At 32.4% G+C, this 25,258-nt stretch overlaps 1 protein-coding gene and 1 long non-coding RNA gene across 4 annotated transcripts; one reads left to right on the forward strand and one right to left on the reverse strand.

Annotated features, from left to right (window-relative positions):
- Window positions 1–3,523: 3,523 nt before the first annotated feature.
- On the forward strand, window positions 3,524–6,543 carry LOC141692357 (uncharacterized). Its single transcript, XR_012562809.1, has 2 exons — window positions 3,524–3,824; window positions 6,314–6,543. It is a non-coding gene; the product is annotated as an uncharacterized LOC141692357 (long non-coding RNA).
- A 6,050-nt stretch (window positions 6,544–12,593) lies between these two features.
- On the reverse strand, window positions 12,594–17,795 carry LOC141692764 (uncharacterized). 3 transcript variants are annotated; one of them, XM_074497701.1, is made up of 6 exons: window positions 17,623–17,795; window positions 16,762–16,933; window positions 16,452–16,677; window positions 15,725–16,377; window positions 14,830–15,003; window positions 12,594–13,211 (listed from the first exon to the last, which is right to left on the reverse strand). In XM_074497701.1, the coding sequence occupies exons 4-6, from the start codon at window positions 15,764–15,766 to the stop codon at window positions 12,867–12,869; spliced, it is 561 nt and encodes a 186-aa protein (XP_074353802.1). In that variant the 5' UTR covers window positions 15,767–16,377; window positions 16,452–16,677; window positions 16,762–16,933; window positions 17,623–17,795; the 3' UTR covers window positions 12,594–12,866. The 3 variants fall into 3 exon arrangements, with proteins under 3 accessions (XP_074353802.1, XP_074353804.1, XP_074353803.1); XM_074497703.1 differs by lacking the exons at window positions 15,725–16,377; window positions 16,452–16,677; window positions 16,762–16,933 and adding an exon at window positions 17,212–17,276 and having other exon boundaries at window positions 17,623–17,793; XM_074497702.1 differs by lacking the exons at window positions 16,452–16,677; window positions 16,762–16,933; window positions 17,623–17,795 and having other exon boundaries at window positions 15,725–16,439.
- Window positions 17,796–25,258: the final 7,463 nt, after the last annotated feature.

Consider the following 25,258-nt stretch of genomic DNA (forward strand, 5'->3'; position numbering starts at 1 on the left):
TGTACTGAGATGGTCATGTTCAAGATTTGTATTAAGACGGCCAATAGGGATGTGTATGACCTTATCAGACGTCGGGAGGATCAGGTTATTCGACATGTACAAGATTTAATGTCTCAGTTTCTTACTCTTTATGGGAACTCTTTTGTGGAATCTCTGACCCAATGGAGAACTTCTCTCATCCCGGTTTTGAGAAATGATACTGCGGAATATTTGGCTATATATGGTATGACTCACATGAAGTCGTTTTGTAAAGCTACGGGTTTTTTTGGGAATCTCGCAACTTTCTTGAACAGGGACATGGGAAGGTTCCTCCCTTTTGAAGTTGAGGATAACTTTGGCTTGGGGGAAGTCTTTGATGTTCCTTCTCCGGATAATCAGGTGGACTTTGCAGAGGTTCAGGACCACGAGGACTGGGGGTTATGGTTGTACCACAAGATAATGACTTACCAGTAGACCTATAATCAATTGATATTATTCAAACCCCAAGTAGACCCTAATCTCCCTATTCTTGTTGTTGATCCTGAAATAAATATAGTTGTTGAGGTGCCTGCTATAAATGTTAACCTTAATATAAATGTTTCTTTGATTGTTAAATCTATGACTTTGGATAATGTTTATTTGACCAACTCAACTCCCCGAGAGATAAAGGGTGATAGTCTTGATAAGGTTGTGCCTCAAAAGAACCAAGGCAGTAGAGAGATGATAGGCTTCAATTGGGTTCTTTAGAGGCTGCTAATCAAGTAGATACATATAGGCATTGGTACAAGGGTAAAAGGGAAATTTTGGATGGATATGCTAATAATAATGATGATTTGCAGAGCATTGATTTCATGAATCTAGTAAATAGTAATAAGTTTTCTTAGTTGGATGATCATTTCGGAGAAGATGTGATTGACTTGGACAAAGAAATCTTCAGCGCATCTCTGTGTTTGACATCATTGACAACGAACTTCGAGGGACCTTGGATGAATTTTTATGCAGGTATGCTGGAGGAGAGCTGAAGGAGAAGAGGAAGGAACCGAGTATCAAAATTGCTAAGGCTGTGAAGGGAGAGTCTGGTAGTGCGAGGTATGATGTGAACCTTGACGAAGATGGAGAAGACGTGGAGAAGGTGCTGCTGCTTTGGGCAGAAATGGAGGAGAAGATGTGGGATCTGCAGACCTCTTGGGATGGAGAAAAGCCAGGCAAATAATTTGTTTCAAATCTGTCACGAATTTGCAGTGGGCTGACTTGTGCGTTTCACTATTATTCCTGTTTTTAAGATGTAGGGTTATCTGTGGTTCTTGTGGTTGTATTAACTTTCATTTATTGGATTCCGTTTTTAATATATTGTTGCTTTTCAATAAAAATTGTTTAGCTCAAAATAAAACTTGCATCAATATCCAGAGTATCGGTATACCAGACTGAACCGAATAAAAAGATTTTCGTTTTCAGGATCCAAATTCAATAATACTTAAATTTTTATATTTAAATTTATAATTGAATTATAGCCGTTAAGCAAAAGATACTTCTAAACTATTTTTTTTCTTATTTTGATTTTGGTTTAAAATATGGAACAATCGAATTAAATTGAAAGAAGAATAAAAATTAAAAACATTCGGTCAAGATATTTTATTTAAATTTTTAAAAAAAAAATAAAAAATGAACTTGACAAATAATAAGAGAGAAAGAATATAAAAAATGTGATTCTTATATTTTTATTGAATAAAAATTCAAGAGGACTGAATGTATTGATATTTTTTAAAAAAATCTTTTTGATAATATTAGCCCAAACATATAAATCTATAAAATTATGGGAAAATTCAAAAGGATTTTTAAAAATATATATATATAAACTTTTTTTACAAAAATACCTTCTAATTTTAACTCTTTTTGCAGAAGTACCATTTTGAAAAATATACATTAAAATACGATTTTGTTTAAAAGATATTATTATAAATATTTTCATAATCTAATAAAATCGTAACAACAAAAAAACCTTAAAAATTTGATATTTTTTATGAACTTCCAATTTAAAATTAATATAAAATTTCTGTAATTATAATTACTCTATCATGTATTTATATAAAAAAAACTTTTATTCTCATGTATTTATCAGGAGCATTAATTTGTATAAAATATATAAATATTACATATAAAATATATTTTTTAAGGCACCCGCAACCACTACTCTTCGAGTGCGCCCTGCGTAAACTCTACGGAACCAAGTGAAACAAGGTAAACCGCATTTAAGCGACAGATCCTGTCTCATGAGGAATAATCATAAATTCTCCTCTCGTGGGATTCGAATCTGTAATCAAGAGGATAGTTATCCCCTCTTTACCCAACTGAGCCAACCCTTTATTCTTGCCAAGATATCAACCCGCACAAATATCAAAAAGAAAACGATTTTACAATTTTACCTTATAATAACGTTTTCAAATGATTAATGTGTAGAAAATATCAAGCTGATATTTGAACACAGACACTATTTGTATATATGTTAACCGAGAAAAAACGAATGATGGATCTTATCCCATTATTAATGCTAGTACATGTAAATTATATAATAGTGAATGAATGCTAAAAACCAGTAACTACATTCATATTTTGACTCCACTACTCCCACACTCTAGAAAACTCTAAACAACCAAATGACTAAGTCCTATGTATTACAATGAACTGATTACAATGTTTATTTTAAAACAAAATAATAAAATAAATAAAATAATTAAAACAAGTTTAAGATTATTTTTCCAACATTCACCCTCATAATCTTAAACTTATGAAGCATTTCTCTTCATTTTTGTATTGGACTTCTCACCACCATCTCTTCATTTCGTGATCCACTTCTCACCACTATCAAATTTGATGCACTTCTCATCAAAAATAATTTTAGAATAATCCTCTTCAGGGTGCACTTCTCACCCACACTTCTAAACTAAAATTTCTTTCATGGCCACTTGTGCAATGATATATTTCTCATTATTTTCACCGCTCATGTTCCTCCTTAATTTTTGTTCTTTGCTTCTCTTTTCTTTTTCCACGTACAATTTCATCTTGATACTTTACTAAATATATATGGATAAATTTTTAATGCCATTTGAAATCACAGACCTTTAGATCTATGCTGATATTTGAACACAAACACTATTTGTATATATGTTAACCGAGAAAAAACAAATGATGAATCTTATCTCGTATATTAAAATTAGTACATGCAAATTATATACTAGTGAATGGATGCTAAACATCAGTAACTACATTACTATTTTGACTCCACTACACCCCCACTCCAAGAAAATTACAAACAATCAAATGACTAAATTCTATGCATTACAATAAACTGATTACAATGTTTATTTTAAAACAAAACAATCAAACAATTAAATAAATAAAATAATTAAAATAAGTTTAAGATTATTTTTCCAACAAAATGATACTATATAAAATACAATGCTAAAATAGTAAGATTTTTCATAAGTATAAATCTTAAAAAAAAATTATAACAACTTATTTTTGCAAATATTTCAATCATCGCTATTAGACTTACGAGAAAAATATTAAAAACCTGATTTTGAGACGCTTGGTACACAGAATTTTTTCTAGCTCCAGGTAGACTTTCTTTGCTTAACCTTATTATAACGTTTTCATCTTATTTTGGGTTAAAATCACCTGACCCGCGGAGCTGAGTGGTATTTTGGTAAGATCAAGCAGAAATGAAGAAGAAATTCGGAGGAACAAAGCCAGTAGGAACGCCGTCGTTGGGTTGGTCAAGTGTCGTTGTAATTGTTTCTCTTCTCGCCGGCGCTTCCGTCGTCCACAATATCTTTAAGCCTGATTTGGTACATTTTTTCCTTTACTTTTACTAATGTCCCCAAACTGTATGGTTAAATGACCCAGAGAGTATTTGCATTTACGAATGCACTAATTTATCTACATTTCTTCATATTAGGACAATTTGTAACATTTAACCTCCATATTTTCTCACTCTTTTTTAATGCAGCATGTCTGAAAGTAGCCATAGTACTTGTTGTTTAGGAAAGAAATTAGGCTTGTTATTAGTTACGGTAATAGTTTCATTATAATGAACTCGGCTGACAAGGAAGCAGAAATTGCTGCAGGCAAATAATCTGGATAATAATTGTTTCGTTTTCTGCCTGTGAAAAAGATAGTGCTTCATTCTTACTTAGATAATGTAAGAATATTTAATGGTGCATGTCATAGGTTTTAAGTTGAAGATACACCCTCCCTTGGGTATCTTTATTTGCATTACTATCGTATTCACTCGAATCATCTTGCTCGTGTAATCAGCGGTATCTGATACATGCTTTCATACGTGCATATATTTTCATAATTTCAGACCTATCATGAAATTAGTCTTAGATGTTAAATATAGGAGATGGAAATAAAATTAAGAGAAAAAGAAGAGAAAACCTCCATATTTTAGTTAAAGATGTGTACTATTTGTCTATTTTTAAAAGAAATTGAATATTAATAGTTCATGTTCAATTTTTCTATGATATCATATTTAAATTCATTATGTATTAATAAATTATATCGTGTCCTTGTACTCCATGTCTAGAAATAGGAAAAGATCCCCTTATCGCCAAATTCATGAATTTCCAGGTCCGACACTCGGAATTGTCGTGTTTGACCCCGTCATCATTAGCCATGTCCTAGCAACATAGGGTGTGGCTTTGTAATTATCCAATAATATCTACCTCAGTATTGATGCTAATGAAATCATAGGAAAGGTTCCGGTCTACTCTTTGAAATTAATATTACTACTAGGACACTCCGTAGAGTTGTCTTTGAAACAAAGGTTGTAGCTCACCCTTTTAACAATTAAAGAAATCTGTGATGCCAAACGAAAAATTAGAATATTAGTTTGTATATATTTAATATTATTATTTAGATATAAGTGTGCTTTGTTATTAATAATTATATAATCTATTAGGATGATGTAGATTATGTATATCATAGTAGTAGAATAAAATAAAGAATTTGTTTCCTTTATTAGGAAGATTTTACTTGGTGGTTAAGTTTTAGAAGTTTATGTAAACAATTGTTATCTTATTTATTTATTAGATTCGATTATTATTGAATTGAGATTGTTTTCTCTCTCTTTGTTATGGGTTGTGATCCTAAAAAACCTCTCTTCTGCGGTTGAGAAATCCTAGGTGTAGTAATTCGTATGCAGTTGGATCACCTTAGGTTGGTTTTTCTGCGGTTAATCCAACAATATCTATCCTTTAACTCTTGTCCTGCATCAATTTACCTACCATCAATATTGATGCTCACGGCATCACAACTCACAGGTATGGTAGCAGACTAGTAAGACTAGTAGATGAAAATGAAATATGTGTTGCTAGTAAAAATTATATTTTCAGTATGACAAAATAAAGTAATATGATGTTTGTAATCCTAGGGGTAGTAATTCGTATGCAGTTGGATCACCTTAGGCTTGGTTTTTCTGCGGTTAATCCACAAATATCTATCCTTTAACTCTTGTCCTGCATCAATTTACCTACCATCAATATTGATGCTCACGGCATCACAACTCACAGGAATGGTAGCAGACTAGTAGATGAAAATGAAATATGTGCTGCTAGTAAAAATTATATTTTCAGTATGACAAAATAAAGTAACATGATGTTTGTAATTTTCTTGTGTTACTTTTAAATTAAAATTGTTATCTTCAAGATTATGAGCTTTGTTGGTATAAGGAGTTGTGGGCTTTGCTTCAAACACTATTTTCATTTTCAATAATGCATTAGTCTGCTCTTTTCTTTTATTATTGTTATTCTGTGTGTTGTTTTTTTAAAACAAATTGCATCCTACATCAAGGCAATTGTGGTAACAGTGAAGTAATCACAAACGTAGCAAAGCAGATGGCTAACTCAATTTATTGATCAGATACCTTATACTTTCATCACTAAAGTTATTTGTTGTCGACTCATTACCAGAATGCCTTGTGTTTGTCATCTAACCTGCTTTTCATATAACAATTGTGCTATTATCTCTGGCGTGACTGCAAAATATTTGAACAATTTAAACTGGAATCGTGGTTAAATTATTTGGATTTTGATCTCTTATCTATACATGTATGCTTACATTATATGAATATTGAACTCCTTTCAATCGTTAGTGTATATTTGGTTTAAGCAGACCAGTATGCAATCTTTACTCGTTCATTAGATATTTAAATTGTGTTACTGCTTAATTGATTTCAAGCTTTTCGAAAGGAACATCAAGTATATTCTTGCTTTCCAAGGAATGCTCACTCATTTCCCTTTTCATTTTTTTAAGTTGCCTTTTTTCGTATTTGCAGACTCTCCCTCCAATAGATAGTGTTGGTGCAGCCAATCCCGGACAACCTGAGAAACACTGAGGTTTTCTTACAATATCATTTTTATGTTTGACAGTTGAGTGTTATAATCTGCTAGGAGAGGAAAATAATTGTTAGTAGTATCATTTATTAGTGTCATATCTTGTAGACAGCTAAGCAAATCTGGATTTCATGTTACTTCTTTAGCTTTAATAACATATATAACTTGAATATTTTCTTTTTACGTGTTACGTCTCCTACCTCCTAAGCCCTGCCCAGTCAGCTGAATGATTGCTTTAGCTCATTAGCACTTTCAAAACTAAATTTGTCAAATATTTAACAAAAAGGATAGAAATTTATGATAGGTGTTTGAACTATTACTCACAGGTAGCTAAATTATAGCATAGATTTTGAGTAGCATCAGATATAGAAACATTAACCACTCTATCGGAAGTCAGGATATGGTCTAAGGAACTAATCATGTTAACTTTTTTTGTTCCTAATTTCATCTTGTGTTAATTTTACTAGTCATGTAAAACTAAAGGTACATTTGGGTCAATGAAAATTTTAAATTATTGGTGAATTATGTATTATATAAATTGTGATTGGTGGTTTTTTATTTTGCCAAATTCTTAAATTTGGGTAAGCTAATGGGAGTTAGGACTGTGTTAAAAACTTCTAATACAAGTTTATTATGGACTCTGCACTTAACATTTTAAATGAATTTTTTTTATATAGTTGCAGCCTTGTAAACAGCGACACATAGAGTACTAAAGCTAACACTGGTGCTTTAGATGTTGTATGTGTTCAATTCTTACCCCACAAAAGCTGTGGGGAATCACCTCCATATATTGAATACCCAGCCTAACCACAAGAGTCTCTTTAGCTTTGTTCCAGTAACCGTGATCCTGAAATCCCAATCCCTTGCATAAAATGTGGCATATAAGTACCGTGGATTTGTTGGAATCGTGATTTAAATTATATAAATTTATTTGCTTGAAATGTGCTATGTCCATCTTTAGTCCTTGTAGCCCGTAAAGGCGATTGAAACAGCAGTTCCCCAGAGGACTGCAAATTTCATCATCCACCTCACCCCCACCCCCCCACCCCAACCAACCTTAGTCCAGCATCCATCCTCATTCAAATGTCATCCCTGTAAAGTGGACATTCATATTTAAGACTTGTTGCATATATGAACCAAATGCCCATTTTGGATGCACAAGACTTGGGCTGATGCTCCTACCTCTTTACTATTTCAATTTCACGATAAGCACACTCTTGTCCTTGAATTTCCAGAAGTTTATCACAAATTTGATTAATACTGCAGAATTTGCAAAGTAGAACTATTACACTCACTCTGGCTTTACTGTTGTCGCAAATGCAGATGCATTTTCGTTTCAATAATATTTTAAGCAGTCTCTGTATATAAACACATTCTAGAAATATTTTGATTCTGCCAACACATATTTATCTTGTATGTTTTGATATTCTCAGATCTAGTGGAAAAAAAAATCTGATTCTCATAACATACACCTTCACACAGCTAATTAATCATCTGCAAATTTGTTAGTAATTTGTCAAGATTCTGAGTACTTTAAACAACAACAATACCAACTTCAAGGAAACAAATCATATTAGGCATCATTGGGCCATGCTGAACATCATCTACAATCATTACTACTGATGAGTTAAATGATCACAAAAATGACGATGAAACTGTATTGTTCTGTGATGGTTGTGTCAAACCTATCCTAACTAATACTAATCGCCAACTATTCTATAGTTGTGTTCCATGCAAGTACTTTCTCCATAAGGTATGCAAGTACCTTCTCTATAGTTTCACAAATCATATTCTATGGTTGTGTCAAACTGTACTGCTCATGCGTCACCTTTGGCTAGTTGAGATGCTTTTGGCAGATCAGTTTAATTGAGATGGTTGTCAGTTAACCTCCCTGCAACGGTTTCCATCTTACTAACAGAAGTATCCAGCTTAAAATTGGATTTGTGACCTTGCCCAAAATAATTCAAATTGAAGCTTACTCTCACAAACTTAATCAATTCTATACATTTCTCGACCTTGATTACGGTTACTTCATCAGAGGTTGATAACCACGTTGCACATCATGCAGTAGATCCATTAGTGAATATACGTACATCTCTGAAGAATGTGATTTCTTTCTGTCACAGATGTATTATGAAGGCAAAAACAGTTGAACATCCGTAGGATACTCGCCCCCTCCACTTGATATACGAAGCTGGGATGGTCACTTATCATGAGCACAAGTTTAATTGTGATTTTTGCTACGAAGATATAGACACAAATTAACGCTTCTATTATTCCGGCGTAAATATAATGGTAGTTTAGTCTTTATAATTTAGTAGGTATTGGGCTCCATATAAAACTCTACTTAGTTTCATTTTACGGAGTGAGGATTCACAATGTAATCTTCTTATTCACATTTTTTATTTCGTCTCTGTTTCTTCTTGGTTCATCAAATATTTATGTAAATATATAAAAGTTATCACGGTATCAGAGCCTCCGGTTCTCGAGACCTAATAATAAATAGTTACTATCCTTTCATCGTAGTGATAAGATGTTATCCGTAAAACCTAGATGACAACAACGAGCGTCGAAGGTGGTCATGGGGGATAAGATGTTATCCGTAAAACCTAGATGACAACAACGAGCGTCGAAGGTGGTCATGGGTATAGATGGTATTTACATAAATGTATATATTAGATCAGAGGGTGAAGTTTGGGTAGAAAAAGATGATACTTTGATTGAATTGGGATCTAGATATGTATTGCGCATGAGTTGTTTGATAAAATGTCAAAGAGAAACAATGTATTCGCTGGTGTTACTTTCGGGATTAATATGATGCATTCAAGGTGTTTGATACATAGTCTGAACTAATGATTTTTCAGTCTATCTGTAGTGCATTTATATAGCTTCAAGATAGAGAAGAGACCCATTATAGGGGAGAAACTGAGCTGTGTTTGGTTAGGTTTGTGGGTTGTGACCCATATTGTTGTCTTTCAGTACTGAATTTCAATAGCTTAAGTTTCTCAGATTGGTTGAAACCATTTCCAGGGTATTAATGTAGCTTTATCCATCCATTCCCCTAGATTGATTTTTGTGAGTTTTGAAAACTTGTACCGTGAGCATAAGAATCTGGTAGTTACCAAAACTTGTAATTTAAATGTGTTTTAGTATTTGGAAACTGGATCAGCAAGCTTAATATGAGATAGCTTTGCCTCTCTCATAGACCATAGTATCTCTATTCAACAATGTCTTCCTTTTCTTCTGTTGTAAGCGCCTAGTGTTAAGGAACTAGGACATGCTCTTTGATATTGACCAATAACTCATGTTCCTGGAAAACCTATAACTGGAACTTTGAAATGTGATCGGAAAATCATTGGTCTTTGACAGAAGGTTTGAACTAAATCAAGAAGATTGCGGAAAATCACTTGAAAAATAAATAGACACAAAGGGAAACTTCCAAAGAATTCTGGTAAGGGTGAATCACCACTTTCAAAGCTGGCATGCCGCTCATTGCAGAAGGAGGTCGGTTATGAATGTCGTAAAGATGAGCATGTGATGATTGAAATTTCTGGAAAACAAAGCTCTGAGAAATTGTATAAGATAATGCAGAGTGCTCAAGAACTATCGGATAATATTTAAAACTCTTGTGTAAGAAGCAGTCTTGGCCATTGAAGTCAATAAGAAGAGCTGTTGACACAAAACTGCTAGAAGATATATAAGACAGTGGTTTGTAAGTAAATTATGTTGTTTCTCTTCAATGAAAATACAAGCCAAGAGCTCACTCCAAAATTGTGAAGTAGTTAGCAAAAAAAACTGCAGTGGAATGAGTGTGTACTTAAGCTAATTACAAGCCAATAGTTCACTTCTGAATTGTGCAAAATGAACGAGTAATCGAGCTAATTAAATAGCAGAACTTGCATTGCCACGTTGCTGCAAATATGTCCATAAATTGCACCTGAGTTGAGCTACCTCAAAATACTCTTTAAGTGATCATTTAGGGACTTGGACTGCTCAATTTTTGAGTTATGGAACCTAATGTTTAGAAATCACGAGTATGGAGCTTTGTTTACTCGAAATTGTGCCTGAAAATTGCCCTTTTATGGGTTGTTGAAGCTGAGAGGTCACTCCATCGAAGTGACTGAGTACTTGTGCTTATTTTGAGCTCTGTGAGCATTTACAGTTGAGTTTATATAGCGTCAGGTTCGCTGATTTATTGTGCTACATGAGCAATAGTCCTCTAATGACAAACAAAGCCAGGATTTCTCAAATGACAAGCAAAACCAGGATTTCTCTAATGACAAGTAAAGTCAGGACTCAAATGAAGTTGGAACGGTCCTCTAATGGCAAGGAAATCCAGGAGATCTCTAATGGCTAGCAAAGCCAGGCTCCTCTAATGGAAAGCGAAACCAGGACACGTAAGCTTAATCTATTGATTTATCTTTGAAGCTCTTGATACAAATTTTTCTCCATTTCTAGCCTTCCTTTTCCTCTTCTCCTTCATCATCTACTAATAATATTCTTCTTTACTTGGTTTTATTGGTTTCATTTGGGGTCTGCCACTGCTATCGATTATGCACCAGTGTCTATCAATCTAAGAGCTCCGCATAGTTTTATGATAAGCTTATCTTGCATTGTTTATGTCAAGTTGCTATCATTTTCTTCTTCTAAAAAATCTGACGGTGAAGCTTGCATTGAGATAAAATGTTGTATTTCTTCTTCTCTGCTATTGACATTTTAGCTTGCATTGAGCCAAGTTACCGTGATTTTATATTCCTCACCTCTGATTTCTCTCTAATCTGTTTCATCATGTTTTCTCCATTTACACTCTTTCTTTTAGTCTTATTCTTTCACCTTTATCTGGTTTATATTTGGTCCTTGCAACTACGATCGATTTGTGTCTCAAGCTCAGTCCATTATCTTCAAACTAAGAGTTTCACTTTGTTCTCACTCATTAACTTGAGGGGGAGTATTGAGAAATAAATATAAGGACAGTTTAGTCTTGTAATTTAGTAGGTATTGGGCTCTATATAAAGCCCCACTTAGTTTCATTTTACAAAATGAGGATTCACAATGTAATCTTTAGATTCGCATTTCTTATTTCGTCTCTGTTTCTTCTTGGTTCATCGAATATTTATGTAAATATATAAAAGTTATCACAATGATTGTGATTATTCATTTCATGTTTATAAATATTTTGAAAGATCATGTAATCGCGAGCACTCATATGTCAATTTTGAGGGATATAGGCATTATTATAGTTTCTAGATAAACTACATCCTCACAACCTTAAATTTGATTTGAACAAAAAGATTCATAGGCGTAAAAAGTGTAGCTGAAATACACTTGGTGAGCTGGTCCTTAAATGTGTTACACAATGTAAAGCTAATTCTGTATATTCTCTCTTTTTAATATTATTTGTGTTTATTCACGCATAGGTTTGGCTTCAAGTGAAGGATCAATCCATGTATTAAAGAACTTGGGAACCAATATGTTTGGTGTGCAAGATAAATTGTATTGTCTTTTGTGAATCTTGTTACCCGCATTGAGTGGGTGATTTTGTGGTGTGATTTTAAAGAGAGAAACGGAAAAGAAAATGAAGAGAAAAATCAGAGGGACAAAGCCAATATGAATGCCATCGGCCCATCGGATTGGTGAAGCAGCATCGTAATTGTTCCTCTCCTCCCCGGCGCCTCGGACGTTCACAACATCTTGAAGCCTGATTTGCTACTACATTTTTTTTCTATATTTTTAAGGAACTATGATTTCCTTAAACTATTTGATTTCAACCGAGGAGTATTCGCATTTACGGAGGCTCCCGCGTGTACATATTATTCACACAATCACAATTATTCACACAATCACACTAATGTTGTGTTTGGTAGGAAGGAATGAATTTGTTTAGGAATGGAATGAATGTTTGAATGGAATGACAAGAGAATGGAAATAGGATTGAATATAATGATGATTCAAAGGCTTTTGTTTGGTTCAACACTTTCTCTCCCGGAACAAAATTGATCATTCCATTCATTTTAAGTTGTTTGTTTGGTTCTCGAAGGAATGGAATGGAATGATTATCAAATTTTTCAATTTTTTTAGCATAATCATTTTGTTTGTAAAACTATTATTTTTAAATTTAAAAAAGAATATCCAGCAATACACAAAGTAAAACTAAATAATACAAATAATATTATATAAATTCAAAAGTTAACCAGAAAATGTAAAAATTTTAAGTCCAAAATAATGTCAAATCACTGTCCTCATGCGCAATAGAAATAAGATAAAAAGTTATTTTTAAACACTACTTAACTACATGTTTCTAAAAGGAAAATGCAGCACATTTTCAATACTATTTGATCTCAAATCTCATTATCTAGAATACCGTTAACAAATATGATTTTTTCCTCGGCAGGTGCTGCAAAAAAAAGATCATTAAATCTTCATCCTTGGTTATCTTTTTTGCAACCTGAAGTTTCTGCAAAACTCGAAGATTTGGAATCTTTGAAAGTTCTTCATTTAACTGCTTTTTTCCAGTATCATATCTTCTTCTGCCGCAATCAAAAATTTGGTTGAAGCCTCAAACTGATTAGCAATCCTATCTGAAGCAGCATAGACAGCCTCCAATAATAAATCTACATTTCCTTTTTTTCGCTTCTTACTTGTTGACCCATCTGAATGCGTGCTTCGTTGCATGTCCTCATGTAGAGATAATTCATCAACAACTTCTGTGTTAAGCTCCTCTACCACATCTTCCAGATTTTCAGCCATATTTCCGGTTGCTCTATCTTTCCCAAAGATAATAGAGAGCTCTTTGAAGTATGGCAAAGGAGTACTCTTCCATTTAGCTGCTCCTGGATGAACCTGCACAATTGGAACAGAAGAATTGGATTAGTATACAGAAAGACAGAGAATAAGCAGAGTTAAAGAAATCAGAAGTTGAGATTTTTGTATCTTCACCAAATATAGACAAAAACTTTTATATATATATATATATATATATATATATATATATCTCCAATACTAGATTAGATTGTTATATTCATTTTTTGCACACAGTTTGCATATAGTTAGATCACTGGATCTCAATTATTAAATTGATCATACTATTTGGCTTGGCACAACAGAAAAATGTAATGGCCTATCCATGCTATATTTTCTTTTATCTGACATAGATGTGAAGACTGCATCAGCTTCTAACATAATAGCGCAGGCTCATTTTAAACATACAAGTATTTGAAACTCAAATCATATTGCAGCCAGTAGATAAGGCATATGAGATCCGCCTAGCCAACCACAAAGCTACCAGTAGCAAAAAATAAATAAATACTGGTACACAAATACAGACATAATTGCATTCCGCAATTACATTTTGAGGAGGAAAAAAAAGAGGTGCTTGAATGTCAACAAAAGCAACAAAATTCATTATTATATTGATCATAGTTTTTCATTGACACTTTCTTATTCTCTCTCTATTTTATTTATCTGTCATCTCTGAATTCTGATTTCTTGACAAACACAAATATATATAGGCTAGGCTATCATTAAATCATAAAGGAAGGAGAGAATTCTCGTTATAATGATGATTATTACAAAGTAAATAAAAGAAAACTGGAGAATAATTAAAATTTAACATTGAATGACAAAAATAGAAAGAAGACATGTCAAGTCGAATTGGGAGACTGCGAATTTTCTACATAAGAATCCTTTTTGTTACAGAAAAAGGATCATATGTTATATGCATATTTCATATTTCATGTATAATTGTTAAAATATTGTTAACCCTGAACCCGTCGATGATGTCTTTAGAATCTCTGTTGAAAAAACTTGAATGCACGTATAACTAATTATTTTGGGGATTGTTAAGAAGGTTTGTGTAATAATACTTTAGAAGATGACATGGCTCACCAGTGAATATGGTTTGTTATACCATATTCTCCACACTTGGACGAGTTCATGTTACACACTATATGACTGCTATTAGCAATGTTAGTACATAAAAGCCAACTAAACAAGAATCAGTCTTCAGATTTATTACTTCACGTCAAGGACAAGAAATGATGATTACAAACTATACCTAACCGAGGAAAAACCTAAAGAAGTCAGACTTGCTACATATATGTCTTGCCACTAACCTCAATTTTTAAAAGAACAGAGGAGCAGATCCCATATATATGTCTTGACAAGCTCAACAACAATTTGCACGGTGTTGAGTCTTATGGTCTTGTTTACTTAGTAACATAGTAAAACTTACAAGTTACACTTGAAACTTCAGTTGAGATCAATGTAACCCAATCAGAATTACTATCTTGGTTATAATCAAAGGCATATAAGTTTTTTGTTCGTCGTCCTTTAAATTACTTTCATATGTTTATATCTTTAAGTTCAACAAAACTTAAATACATAATTGTATTTAAGAGAACTATTAATCCCCAAATACGTAAATGTCTCGATTTATAAAAAGCAATTCAACAGAACTCACAGTATATCCAGGTTTGAACCCATTATCTGCCTTGAATTTTCCAGTATTGACAAGTTCCAACAAAGCTTCAACAAGTTTTTCATCTTCATACTCTGTCCATTTCCTTTTATTTTTTCCCGCTCCTCTTTCTACCAATGAATCAGTTGATTCCACCTCCACGTCAACAGCCACTTCCTGACAAATTATACAAATTATAATCATCAGCCTGTCAAGGGAAATACTAATAATCATCGGCCTAAGATTATAAGTCTCAGTGCCCCTTCAATACTATACTTTGGTTCCACCTCTCGCTGGGTCAACATAACATAAATATATTTTATATAAATAAATATGTGGGGCTCAGATGTGGTTATCTGCAAAGTTCATTTCGGAATCCAAGAAGGGTCAGGCCCAAATGATAAAGGGTTGTCAATTAAGAAAATATGCAAAACATTTTAATATATTCTCTGAGTTGTAGCACATTTACAAAGCATGAAGGAAGAATCAAAAACAGTTTAAAAGTTCCAGAACATGCAGGATCTACCAAGAGAGCCCAAATGACAAGTACAGTGAAAGTACAATAGGTGCATTTGCAGAAGAATAATATTGTTGTTGATGCTACTTATGTAAAACCAGCAGAATTACTAACAGCAGAAGCTGTATGTAATATTGCAGTAATAAGTATTGGGCACAACATAATTTCTAAAACGAAAGTGAATAAGTAAGAATAAGTTTATCTGTAATTTTTAAGGCATTTCTCATATCTGAATCAGTTACGTGATCATCACATTTACTAATTCGACAGTATTGTAATGGTTATGGATCATTCTGTATTCATGCCACTACATTACAACAGTCCCGAAAATCAACAGAAAACTTGAAAAATGTAACAAGATATAAAAAGCTCAGCTAATACCTTGGCTGAGCTTTTTGTAGGTGCACTCCTAGATGTTAACATGCTCTCCCAAATTTAAATAAATTTGTAATAATATCTTCATGTATTAAATAATAAGACATTAGCATTGCATCAAAAGCGCAAAACATAAGAATTATTAAAAATCGTTGTGCAGAAAACATGCAATCACAGAAAATTTGTACTAACCAACTAGAAAATGAATTATTGCCTTAAAGAACCTTTCCACTCATTAAAAATTGTTTCAGCTAGATTGTCTCTAAAAGAAGTCCATTCCGGAGTTGTACCAATGCTTGTAACATTGTCTTCAATAACCTCATTTGTCCCCCCTTCCATGTCAGAGTCAAATTCGCATGAATCACTACTTATTTCGGCTCTAATATAATTATGCAACACACAACAAGCTAGAATAATCCGACTTTGAATTTTAGGAGGGTAAAATGACAGACTTCTTAATATTGCCCATCTCTTTTTTAAAATGCGAAAAGCACGTTTAACCACATTTCGCGCGGTCGAGTGTCTCATATTAAAATACTCTTTGGCACATATTGGTTGATATCCCTCTTTCCATTCATTCCTATGGTACTTTACTCTTCGAAAAGGTGTCAAAAATCCTTCACCATTAGTATAACCCGCATCTACGAGATAATAAGTACCTTCAAATTTGAAAATTTCCAGTTTTTACACAATGCACAAAAATATCTTAAAAACACAAAATAATTTTATTTACCCTTAGGAACTTTTAGTTCATTCTTTCGTGACAAAGCATCTTTTAGGACTCTCCCATCAGCAGCAGATCCTTCCCAACCAGTTAGCACATAAGTAAATTGCAAATTAGGTGTGACCGCAGCAAGGACATTGGTTGTAATTTCACCTTTTCTGTTTCGATACCTAGGCTTGTCTTGTACAGGTACATTCATTCTAATATATGTTCCATCTAGAGCTCCAAGACAATTCTAATAAAATATAAAGATAATATTACACACTGTGTAAGTGGTAGATATCTTCTAGGGTAATGATTTTGGAGTGTTTAATCGTACCTTAAACTACTTCCACTTTTCATCGGTCGAGTCATTGGGAATCGGTCCAGGATGTTTAAATTCTTGTAAACTCAAAACCCCTTTAAGGACCATATGAACATGTCTACTAATCGTTTCAGTTGACCTTTGAAAGTTTGTGCTCATAACACTCATTTTTTCATGATGAGCTAATCTGTATAAAAACACAGCAACTTATTCGGTCACGTTCATATACTTGGTATCGCGTATATATCCTCTTGACTCAAGGGTAAAACATAGGTTATGAAATGTCTTCATATCCATCCGAAGATTTTTAATACATGTATCATCACTTTGTTTAACTAACCTATCAACATATTGAATTCTTTCCATCTTAAAAATTGAGTACTTTGGTCTTAATGATACCCTAGTCCCCAACACAACAATCATTTGAAAATACCAAGATATCGAATCAATCATTTTCAGCCATACCATATATAGCATAATTCTCTTCTTCCGACTAGAATTTCTTTTACTTAACGGAAGTCGTGCTATAACTGCATATAACCACATTGTTCTTAGAGACTTTTTATCAAACATATAATACACATTCTAAATAAATACTTTAACACAATGAAATGGACCAAACAAGCATTGATATATATAAACAACAGTCCTGTTTAAATTTAGAAAGGCATATAAGCACAATTAAATCTTATCAGCGAATACAAAGTGTTCATACATACACCTATTTACACACATATAACGAGCTATGAACATAGTTAAATCCAAGAAAAAATGGAATGCATATATACACACATAGGCTATGAACACACATAATAAACTACCAAAAAATTATCATAAATCTGATGAATATTTTTTCTAAATCGATAGAATTAAAACCTGTTTAAATAGCTCAATCGAAACTCCAAAATGTATGATTGAGCCTTCAACTTCTTCTTCAAAGTAAGTAGATGACTTGTGGATACATATGAAATTTTCAATTAAAAAAGTAGAGAGAGAGAGAGAGAAATGTCAGAGAGAGGCGCAGAGAGAAAGAGGAATTGAAAAAGAAGAGAGAGAAAGAGACGCGCAGAGAGAAAGAGGCACAGAAAGAATAGGACAAAAATAGGCATTTTTGTTTTGGTTCGGACTTCGGAGTGAATGGAATGGGCTTAACTAATGTTTTAAAAAAAGATTAGATTGGTTCACTAACTGATGGAGCGGAATAAACAAAAGAATGTGTTATTCCATTACTTGGGCCAACCAAACAGATTTTTTTTTTTTGGAATGGAATGGCCCATTCCATTCTCTCCTAAACTCATTCCTTTCAGCGCAACCAAACAGAGTGTAAGTAATCAGATTGTTGCATTTAAACTTCAATTTTCTCGCTCCCTTGGGATGCAGGATACTTAGAAAAATGGACAATACTTACCGGTTTATGATAAACTCGAGAGAGCGTTTCAAAATGAATGACAACTGTGTATATAGAACCTAAATCTTGAAGCAACAAAACACCATCAACAATTTAAAAACGGGAACAATACATAAAGAGGTATATTTTGGATAATTATTAATCCTGTTTTCTACTTTCAACCAAGCGCTTTTCAAACTATTTTTGAGAAAAAAGAAACCCGCCCTCAAAGCGCATACAAGATGTATCCCATGTGCACAGCCAGAGGACAAAGTCCATGTGTCATCAATTTACAGAAATTCTGAGTCCAACTGGGGGCTCGAGTTTTCCAAAAAAATATAACTTATAACCTAAAATTGGAACATGTGATATAAGTGATATAAATATCATAATTTATAAGTTATTTACATGTTTGGATAATTATACTTATAAGTTGTGAATTATTACACATAAATGATTTAAACGTTTGGATAATTTTACTTATAAGGTGGGGCGTATTTGATAAATGATAATTTTTAAGATAATTTTTTAAAAGAAAATTCAAAATCTAATATAATAATTTGCTACATTGAATATAAAATATAAAAGACAAACTTTATAACAGGAATAAGAATAAGGTGGGGGTGTATTTGATAAATGATAATTTTTAAGATAATTTTTTTTAAAAAAAATTCAAAATCTAATATAATAATTTGCTACATTGAATATAAAATTTAAAAGACAAACTTTATAACAGGAATAAGAAACATATACGCAGTACCCATTTCACAAATATTTAAGAGTGGTGATTTTCAATATATATAGCAAGAAATGGCCATCTACTGAAATTTGTCGAACAGTGGGCACAAAATAAATATGGGCTTTGGGCCCATTTCAGACAAACGGAACCATTGCCGAACAGGCACTTAATATGTGTCCTGCTTGACTTCATAGTCCTTTCTGTGTCCTAGGCCCTAGCAACTTAGGTTGTGTTGCAGCAGCCATGTAAATAATATGTACTCTCTCCGGCGGCACAAAAGGCCAATCGGGCCGCCTTTTGATCGTACCTTAAAAAACTCGAACTTTGACCAGGTCGCGCTTTATGTACTTTGACTTTGATCGGGCCAGTCCGTGCCGGCTTTTTTGAAAATGTCAGAGCTGTTTGGACTCTCGAGACGGGTCTAATCGGACTTTTTTTGGACCCAATTGGATCGGGCCTCTCGAGTTGAGTTTTAAGAGATTCCGAAGAATACATATGTTAGCAATTAGATCATTGTAAAAATATATTAGTTTGCATGGAATATTTTATGAAATTATTACTTCGTTGAAATTATTTAAATTTGGCAAAAAATAAACATGTTATAGAATAATATATTTTATCAATATTATTAAAATATATATTGTGTACTTACTATATTTTCTTTCATTATTTATGCAATAAAATATATAAATAATATTATTTATAAAGAAAGTGTATATATATATATATGTGTGTTTTAAGGTATTATTTATATTAAATATAAATTCATAAATATATTAGAATAACAGGCTTTTTCGGGCTTTTAATCGAGCCGGTCCAAAGACCGGGCCGGACCGAAGCCCGGGATTTTAACCGGGTCGGGCCGGACTTTGCCTAAAAATATATATAGGGCATGTCGAGGCCCCGGGTCGGGCTTGACCGGATCAGGACGGGTCAGATTTTCGGATCCGGAGATTTTGTGCATCTCTCCTCTCCACTATTCAATTCAATACATAATTTTTTCAATATTCGACACGTATTTTAACATTAATATAAAGTATACTTTTCTTTTTTTTAAAAAAAAATTCTTTTTATGTATTAAACTTTAAACATTAAATTTCTATTCATAAAAAAATTAAAAATATAAAAATAACAATATTTTAGAAGAAACGTAAAATGCGTGCTGAATTCCTCCTCCCCAACTCGTCAGCGATATTGATGGTAACATGCAGTGTTCTAAAAATCGGTCTAGGCGGCCGCCTAGGCGCTAGGCGGTGGTAAAACGCCCCGACTCGGACCTAGGCGGTGATTTAGGCGTTTTTTCAAAAAATCGGGTCAAAATCGGGATTAGGCGGGCTAGGCGGTCAAAAATCGGTCCTAGGCGGTCTAGGCGGAAAATAATTAAAAAAAATATTTTTTTTACCTTTTAATAATTTAATTCATTAATTTCATAATTTCACACAATATCATGTCAATTTCTAATATAAAGTATTGGTAATAAATAACAAGTAATCAAATATATTTACTTTCTCACTTAAAATATAAAATTAACATATTATAATTAATTTAAAAGTGTGAATTAAAATATAGTTAATATTGTAAACGCAATAATTAGTACATAACGCATGTCAAATGTGTAGATATTGTTTAATATCATTCTAATTTCTTTTTTCAAACAAATATTTGACATATTGATCATTATATAATTATAAAAATTAAAAATAATATTTATATTCTTCTGATTAATCGGTCCGATTAATCTCCGACTTGCCGATTAATCTCTCGAAGGTACCCTCACCGCCCTGGCACGCCTAGCGATTTCTGGAACACCGGTAACAAGGTACTAAACCAAATGAAAAATAGTACTGGGACAATACTTACCATAGTCCTTGCAATACCTTTGTACTTGCTAATTTGCTATTTCCTTCTTTTCATTTATCCCGGTACACTATCTCTTTTTTTTCGGATGTTTTATTTTATTTAATACATTTCAAAAAATATAAAAATTAATCAACTATTATGATATAAAAATTAGTTACACTCATTTATATTTATTACTTTTTTCCGCTACACTAATTTTATATATTAAATATTGATTGACACTATCACTTTATCCACTTTTATTATGACATCACCACTTTACATATTTTCTTATAATTACTCACATTTTTTACTTTTTCTCCCAACATTTCATTTTTTCTTAACATTCGTGTTTTAATCAAACGTATACTTCTTATTAGAATAAAGAAAATATTAAAATTATCCGCATACCGCTATTAATATTGATACTATTCGTAATCTCTTTGTAATTGAATTTCAACGTAACAACTGAATTTGTATACCAAACTTAACACTAAAAAATAAATTTGGCTTCGTAGATGTAAGGAGAGGTCAAGTGCTTAGCTTCAAACGATATTAGAAAATTCTCTTGCAAGAGAAACCAAAATTTCAAAATTAAACATGTATTATATTTTAGTTTACATACAGCTATAATTACAAATTATTATGTTCAATATCCTAGCTATTTTATTATTTTTTCTCCAATATCTTATATATTATTTCTTGAGAATGATATATAATCAAATTTACACAAACTTTAAGTAGATATTTAGTAAGTTATATATGTAGTTTGTAGCCAAATTTACGAAATATGTGATTCTATAATATTAATTAAGCGTTATCGGTCAATAACTATTAAAAGTTTAAAATCACACATATTGCGATTGGATCATACTACACAAGTACACATGGCAAGGGAATGATTTTGATGCAGTACAGGATAATACGAAGGTGACAAATTTATTAAGACGGATAAAGAAGTTCCAGAACAGTGTTGTAACTTTGTAATTAATAGTAGACAGAACACACAATTTCGTACACCACGCGAAAACGCCACGAAAATAACGGATTTGATTTGATTTTTTGGGTACACGAACATAAAAATACACAAACACGAAAATATACAGATGAATTTAATGTCGGTTTTGGATTTACACTTGGATACACGACACGAAACGAACGTATACGAAATAAATAAATATTTAAATAAGTTTATCAAAATTATATAAATACATATATCTTACAATAATATTTTACATATAATATGTATATAAAATGGATTCAAATTTAAATTTTATAGGAATTGAATACACTTGAGTCTTTATGACTTATTAACTTAAAACTCGATTAATATAAACTTAATATTTTATTTATCTTTATTTTAATTATCAATTTTAAATTACACGAAACACGACACGAAACGTATACAAAATGAAGGTACACGAACATGAAACGAAATGAATCCTTAACGGTTCGGGTTTGGGTTGGGCATTCATGACACAAAACACGAAAGAAAATGACACGAAAGTACACGAAACGAATGAATTGTCAGCTCTAATAGCAGGATAGCATGGGCCAATTCGACTTGATTTTCGGATAAAACTGAGATCGCAACCATATATTTTCGATTTTTAAAATTAAAAACCGTAATTGTCGGTTTCGATTCGATTTCGGTTAAAGAAACTCCGGTTAGATTTCGGTTATAAAACTGATAAATATAAAATTAAATAATATTACATTCTAACACAAATAATCGAAAGAGTGTATTTTATGTTTTACAAAAGAAATCAATGTTAACCTTTTATAAAACATGGTATACATAGAGATCATATGCTAAGCCAACGTGAATCACATAATGTATTATGCACTGTGACAAGATCACGAAGCATCAAACAAGAGCAATAATATGAAAATGTTAGATGGTTTCTTAGTACAAAATCATACAAAACCAAAGCAATAGCATGGCATGCCTAGTACTCCCCCGTTCTTTTAATTTTTTATTAAAAAAATTGGGCACGGAGATTAAAAAGTATATATAAAGTAATGAAAAAGAGAAAAAAAAATGGGTGAAGTGAGAGACCCATTGATTTTTAATGTACAAAAGGAAGATAATGGGGGTAAAAGTAGTGCGAAAAGGGAGGAAAAATGGGTAAATGATGGGACCCGTTGACTATTTTTGGTAAGTTTTGAAATGTAAAGAAATGAATCCGACATCCGGAAACTCTAAAGAAATCAAAAGGACAGAGGGAGTATAAACTATACATTTAGCTCTAGTGCTGAGCAAAATCGAATCGAAATCGAAAAATCGAACTGAATCGTGTTAATTCGATTCCGTCCTAATTTTTTCAGAAATTCGGTCTATTCGGTCAAAGATTCGGTCTATTCGGTTTGGTTCAGTTCTTTTAACAAATATTTCGGTCCGGACCGAATCGACCAAATTATAAATACTATAATTTCATATTATATGCATTTTACATCTATCTTAAAAATTATAATCATATTTTTAATTTGTAATTGTATTTATAGACTATTAGAACTCTACATATCACATTAGTTTAATTATATTTTATAATTTGTGATTTAATTTTTAGTGCAATTTTCTTTTTAAAAATAAATTTGGTCTGTTTAGTCTTCAGTCTGGTTCGGTCCAAGAAAAAATGACTATTCGATTTTTCGGTCTATTCGGTTCGGTCTGGTTTTGGATCGAACAGACCGAATGCTCAGCCAATTAGCGCTTTCAGAGCAGCTTGCAACCTGATATTGTACAGAAGAAGTAAATAAACATTCAATACAAAACTATAAACCAAGAACTATATTTATAAAATTATAGTATGATTTTGCAATATAACTATAGTTTTAAATTTTAAAAAAAAATCATAAATGATATATTTATAAAATAATGTTTCTTTATTAATATTAGTAACCTGTTTCGTTCGGTTTTTATCCGGTTCGATTGGAAAGCATAACCAGAACCGAGCCATCTAAATCGATTCGATTTTTTATTCTTCGGATCAGTTTTATTCAGCACGATTTTATTCAGTTTTCTCTGATTTCGGTTTTAGTTCATTTTTTTGCTCAGCCCTAAATAATAGTGTTTTGGTTAAAACCAAAGGGCAATACAAAGCTTCTATTGCTCTTGCTTTAATATCGCAAGTCAATGAAGACGTGGTCAACGCTGAGTGGAGATAGACTTTACTATTCTGTTATAGTCAAACTTTGACTCAATGTTAGGTAATGAATACAAAACAGGGAGTGAATGTGTTTTGGATATTTTTGAGGATTTTTGAATGTTTGTTACTTGGTGAACAAAGCAAATTAGAAATGTAGTGATATTATGTTAACTAAAATTAAACAGTGCAAACAATATTTCAAAACTCACTTAGTATTCTATTAAAATCAAGCTAGTATTTTTCTACAAATCCTGGGTTCTTTGTAAGTAAAGAACTCAACTTCTTCCTTGAGAGAGTTACTAGAAAAACTAGATCTGTTTGATACAATTTTAAAAGCAAAGGACCAGTGTTTATTTTATACATTAGTAAACACAGGTTTACACAGCATGTAATAAGATGTATTAAACCTTACTTTAAGTTATCTCTAAAGCTTTCCATTTCTGTCTTAGTGTATCTTTGCAAATCCTGTGGATCTGTGACTTTCCTTTGTCAGTTAATTTTGGCCTTTAATCTTGTACTCTTCAAGCTGCTTTTGTAGACTTTTCAATATAAGTGATTAGATCGTTTGTTGATTGATAATCTTGAATATTTAACTTGTCTACATTCTGTACCTGAGCTTCATATCGTGATCTCTAGTTTGGTGTATAGAGAACTGATACCTCGATAAGTATAATGGCTTATCGAGATCTCTTAGTTCTCTATAAGTGTTTTGACTTGTCGAGGTCTTCAAGTTCTCTATAAGTAAATTTGGCTTGTCAAGATCTCTGAGTTCTCGATAGATAACTTTAACTTTTCGAGATATCTGAGTTCTCTATAAGTGAACTTGGCTTGTCGAGGTCTTCAAATCTCTGCATGTAGAAATAACTTTCCGATATCTCTAATCTTCACATCTTCATTTGCCTTGCCTATATCTCTTAGTTCTCGATATGCAGAAATGACTTGTTGATATCTCCAATCTTTATATCTTCATTTGACTTGTCGATATCTCTGGGACTTCTCGATAGACCAATTTGGACTTCTCGATAAGTCATTCTGGAGTTCTCGAATGACTTCTCTATATGACTTGATCCGTGACTTGTAGATATCTCTTGACTTAGAATATTTTTCTCAAAACAGATTATTCAACTCCAAGCTTCTTTATAATTTCTCTGAGGCATGATCTTCTTGATCTTATTCCAGAGTTTATTCTTAGGCTTGAGACTGTTTACAGAAAAATACTCCAGTCTAATCTTTGACATTTTTACAGACTCGAGTAATACAGTACAAAATACAAATTTAGATTATCATATAACTAATTCTTAGGGTTGTTAATTTGACTTAGTCTTGTTATGATACATGCATGTCTTGCACAACAATCTCCCCCAATTTGTGAGAAGATTGCTTATCACAAATTCATGT

This window comes from Apium graveolens, chromosome 10, assembly GCF_009905375.1.
Source record: "Apium graveolens cultivar Ventura chromosome 10, ASM990537v1, whole genome shotgun sequence".
NCBI classification, from domain to species: domain Eukaryota; kingdom Viridiplantae; phylum Streptophyta; class Magnoliopsida; order Apiales; family Apiaceae; genus Apium; species Apium graveolens.

Excerpts from the sequence above, each read along its gene's own strand:
- LOC141692764 (XM_074497701.1), bottom strand. The coding sequence starts at position 15,766 with ATGTTAACATCTAGGAGTGCACCTACAAAAAGCTCAGCCAAG. Across the intron at positions 15,004-15,724 it reads CTACAAAAAGCTCAGCCAAG|GAAGTGGCTGTTGACGTGGA; the intron begins GTATTAGCTGAG and ends ATAATTTGTCAG. Across the intron at positions 13,212-14,829 it reads GGTTCAAACCTGGATATACT|GTTCATCCAGGAGCAGCTAA; the intron begins GTGAGTTCTGTT and ends CCAATTGTGCAG.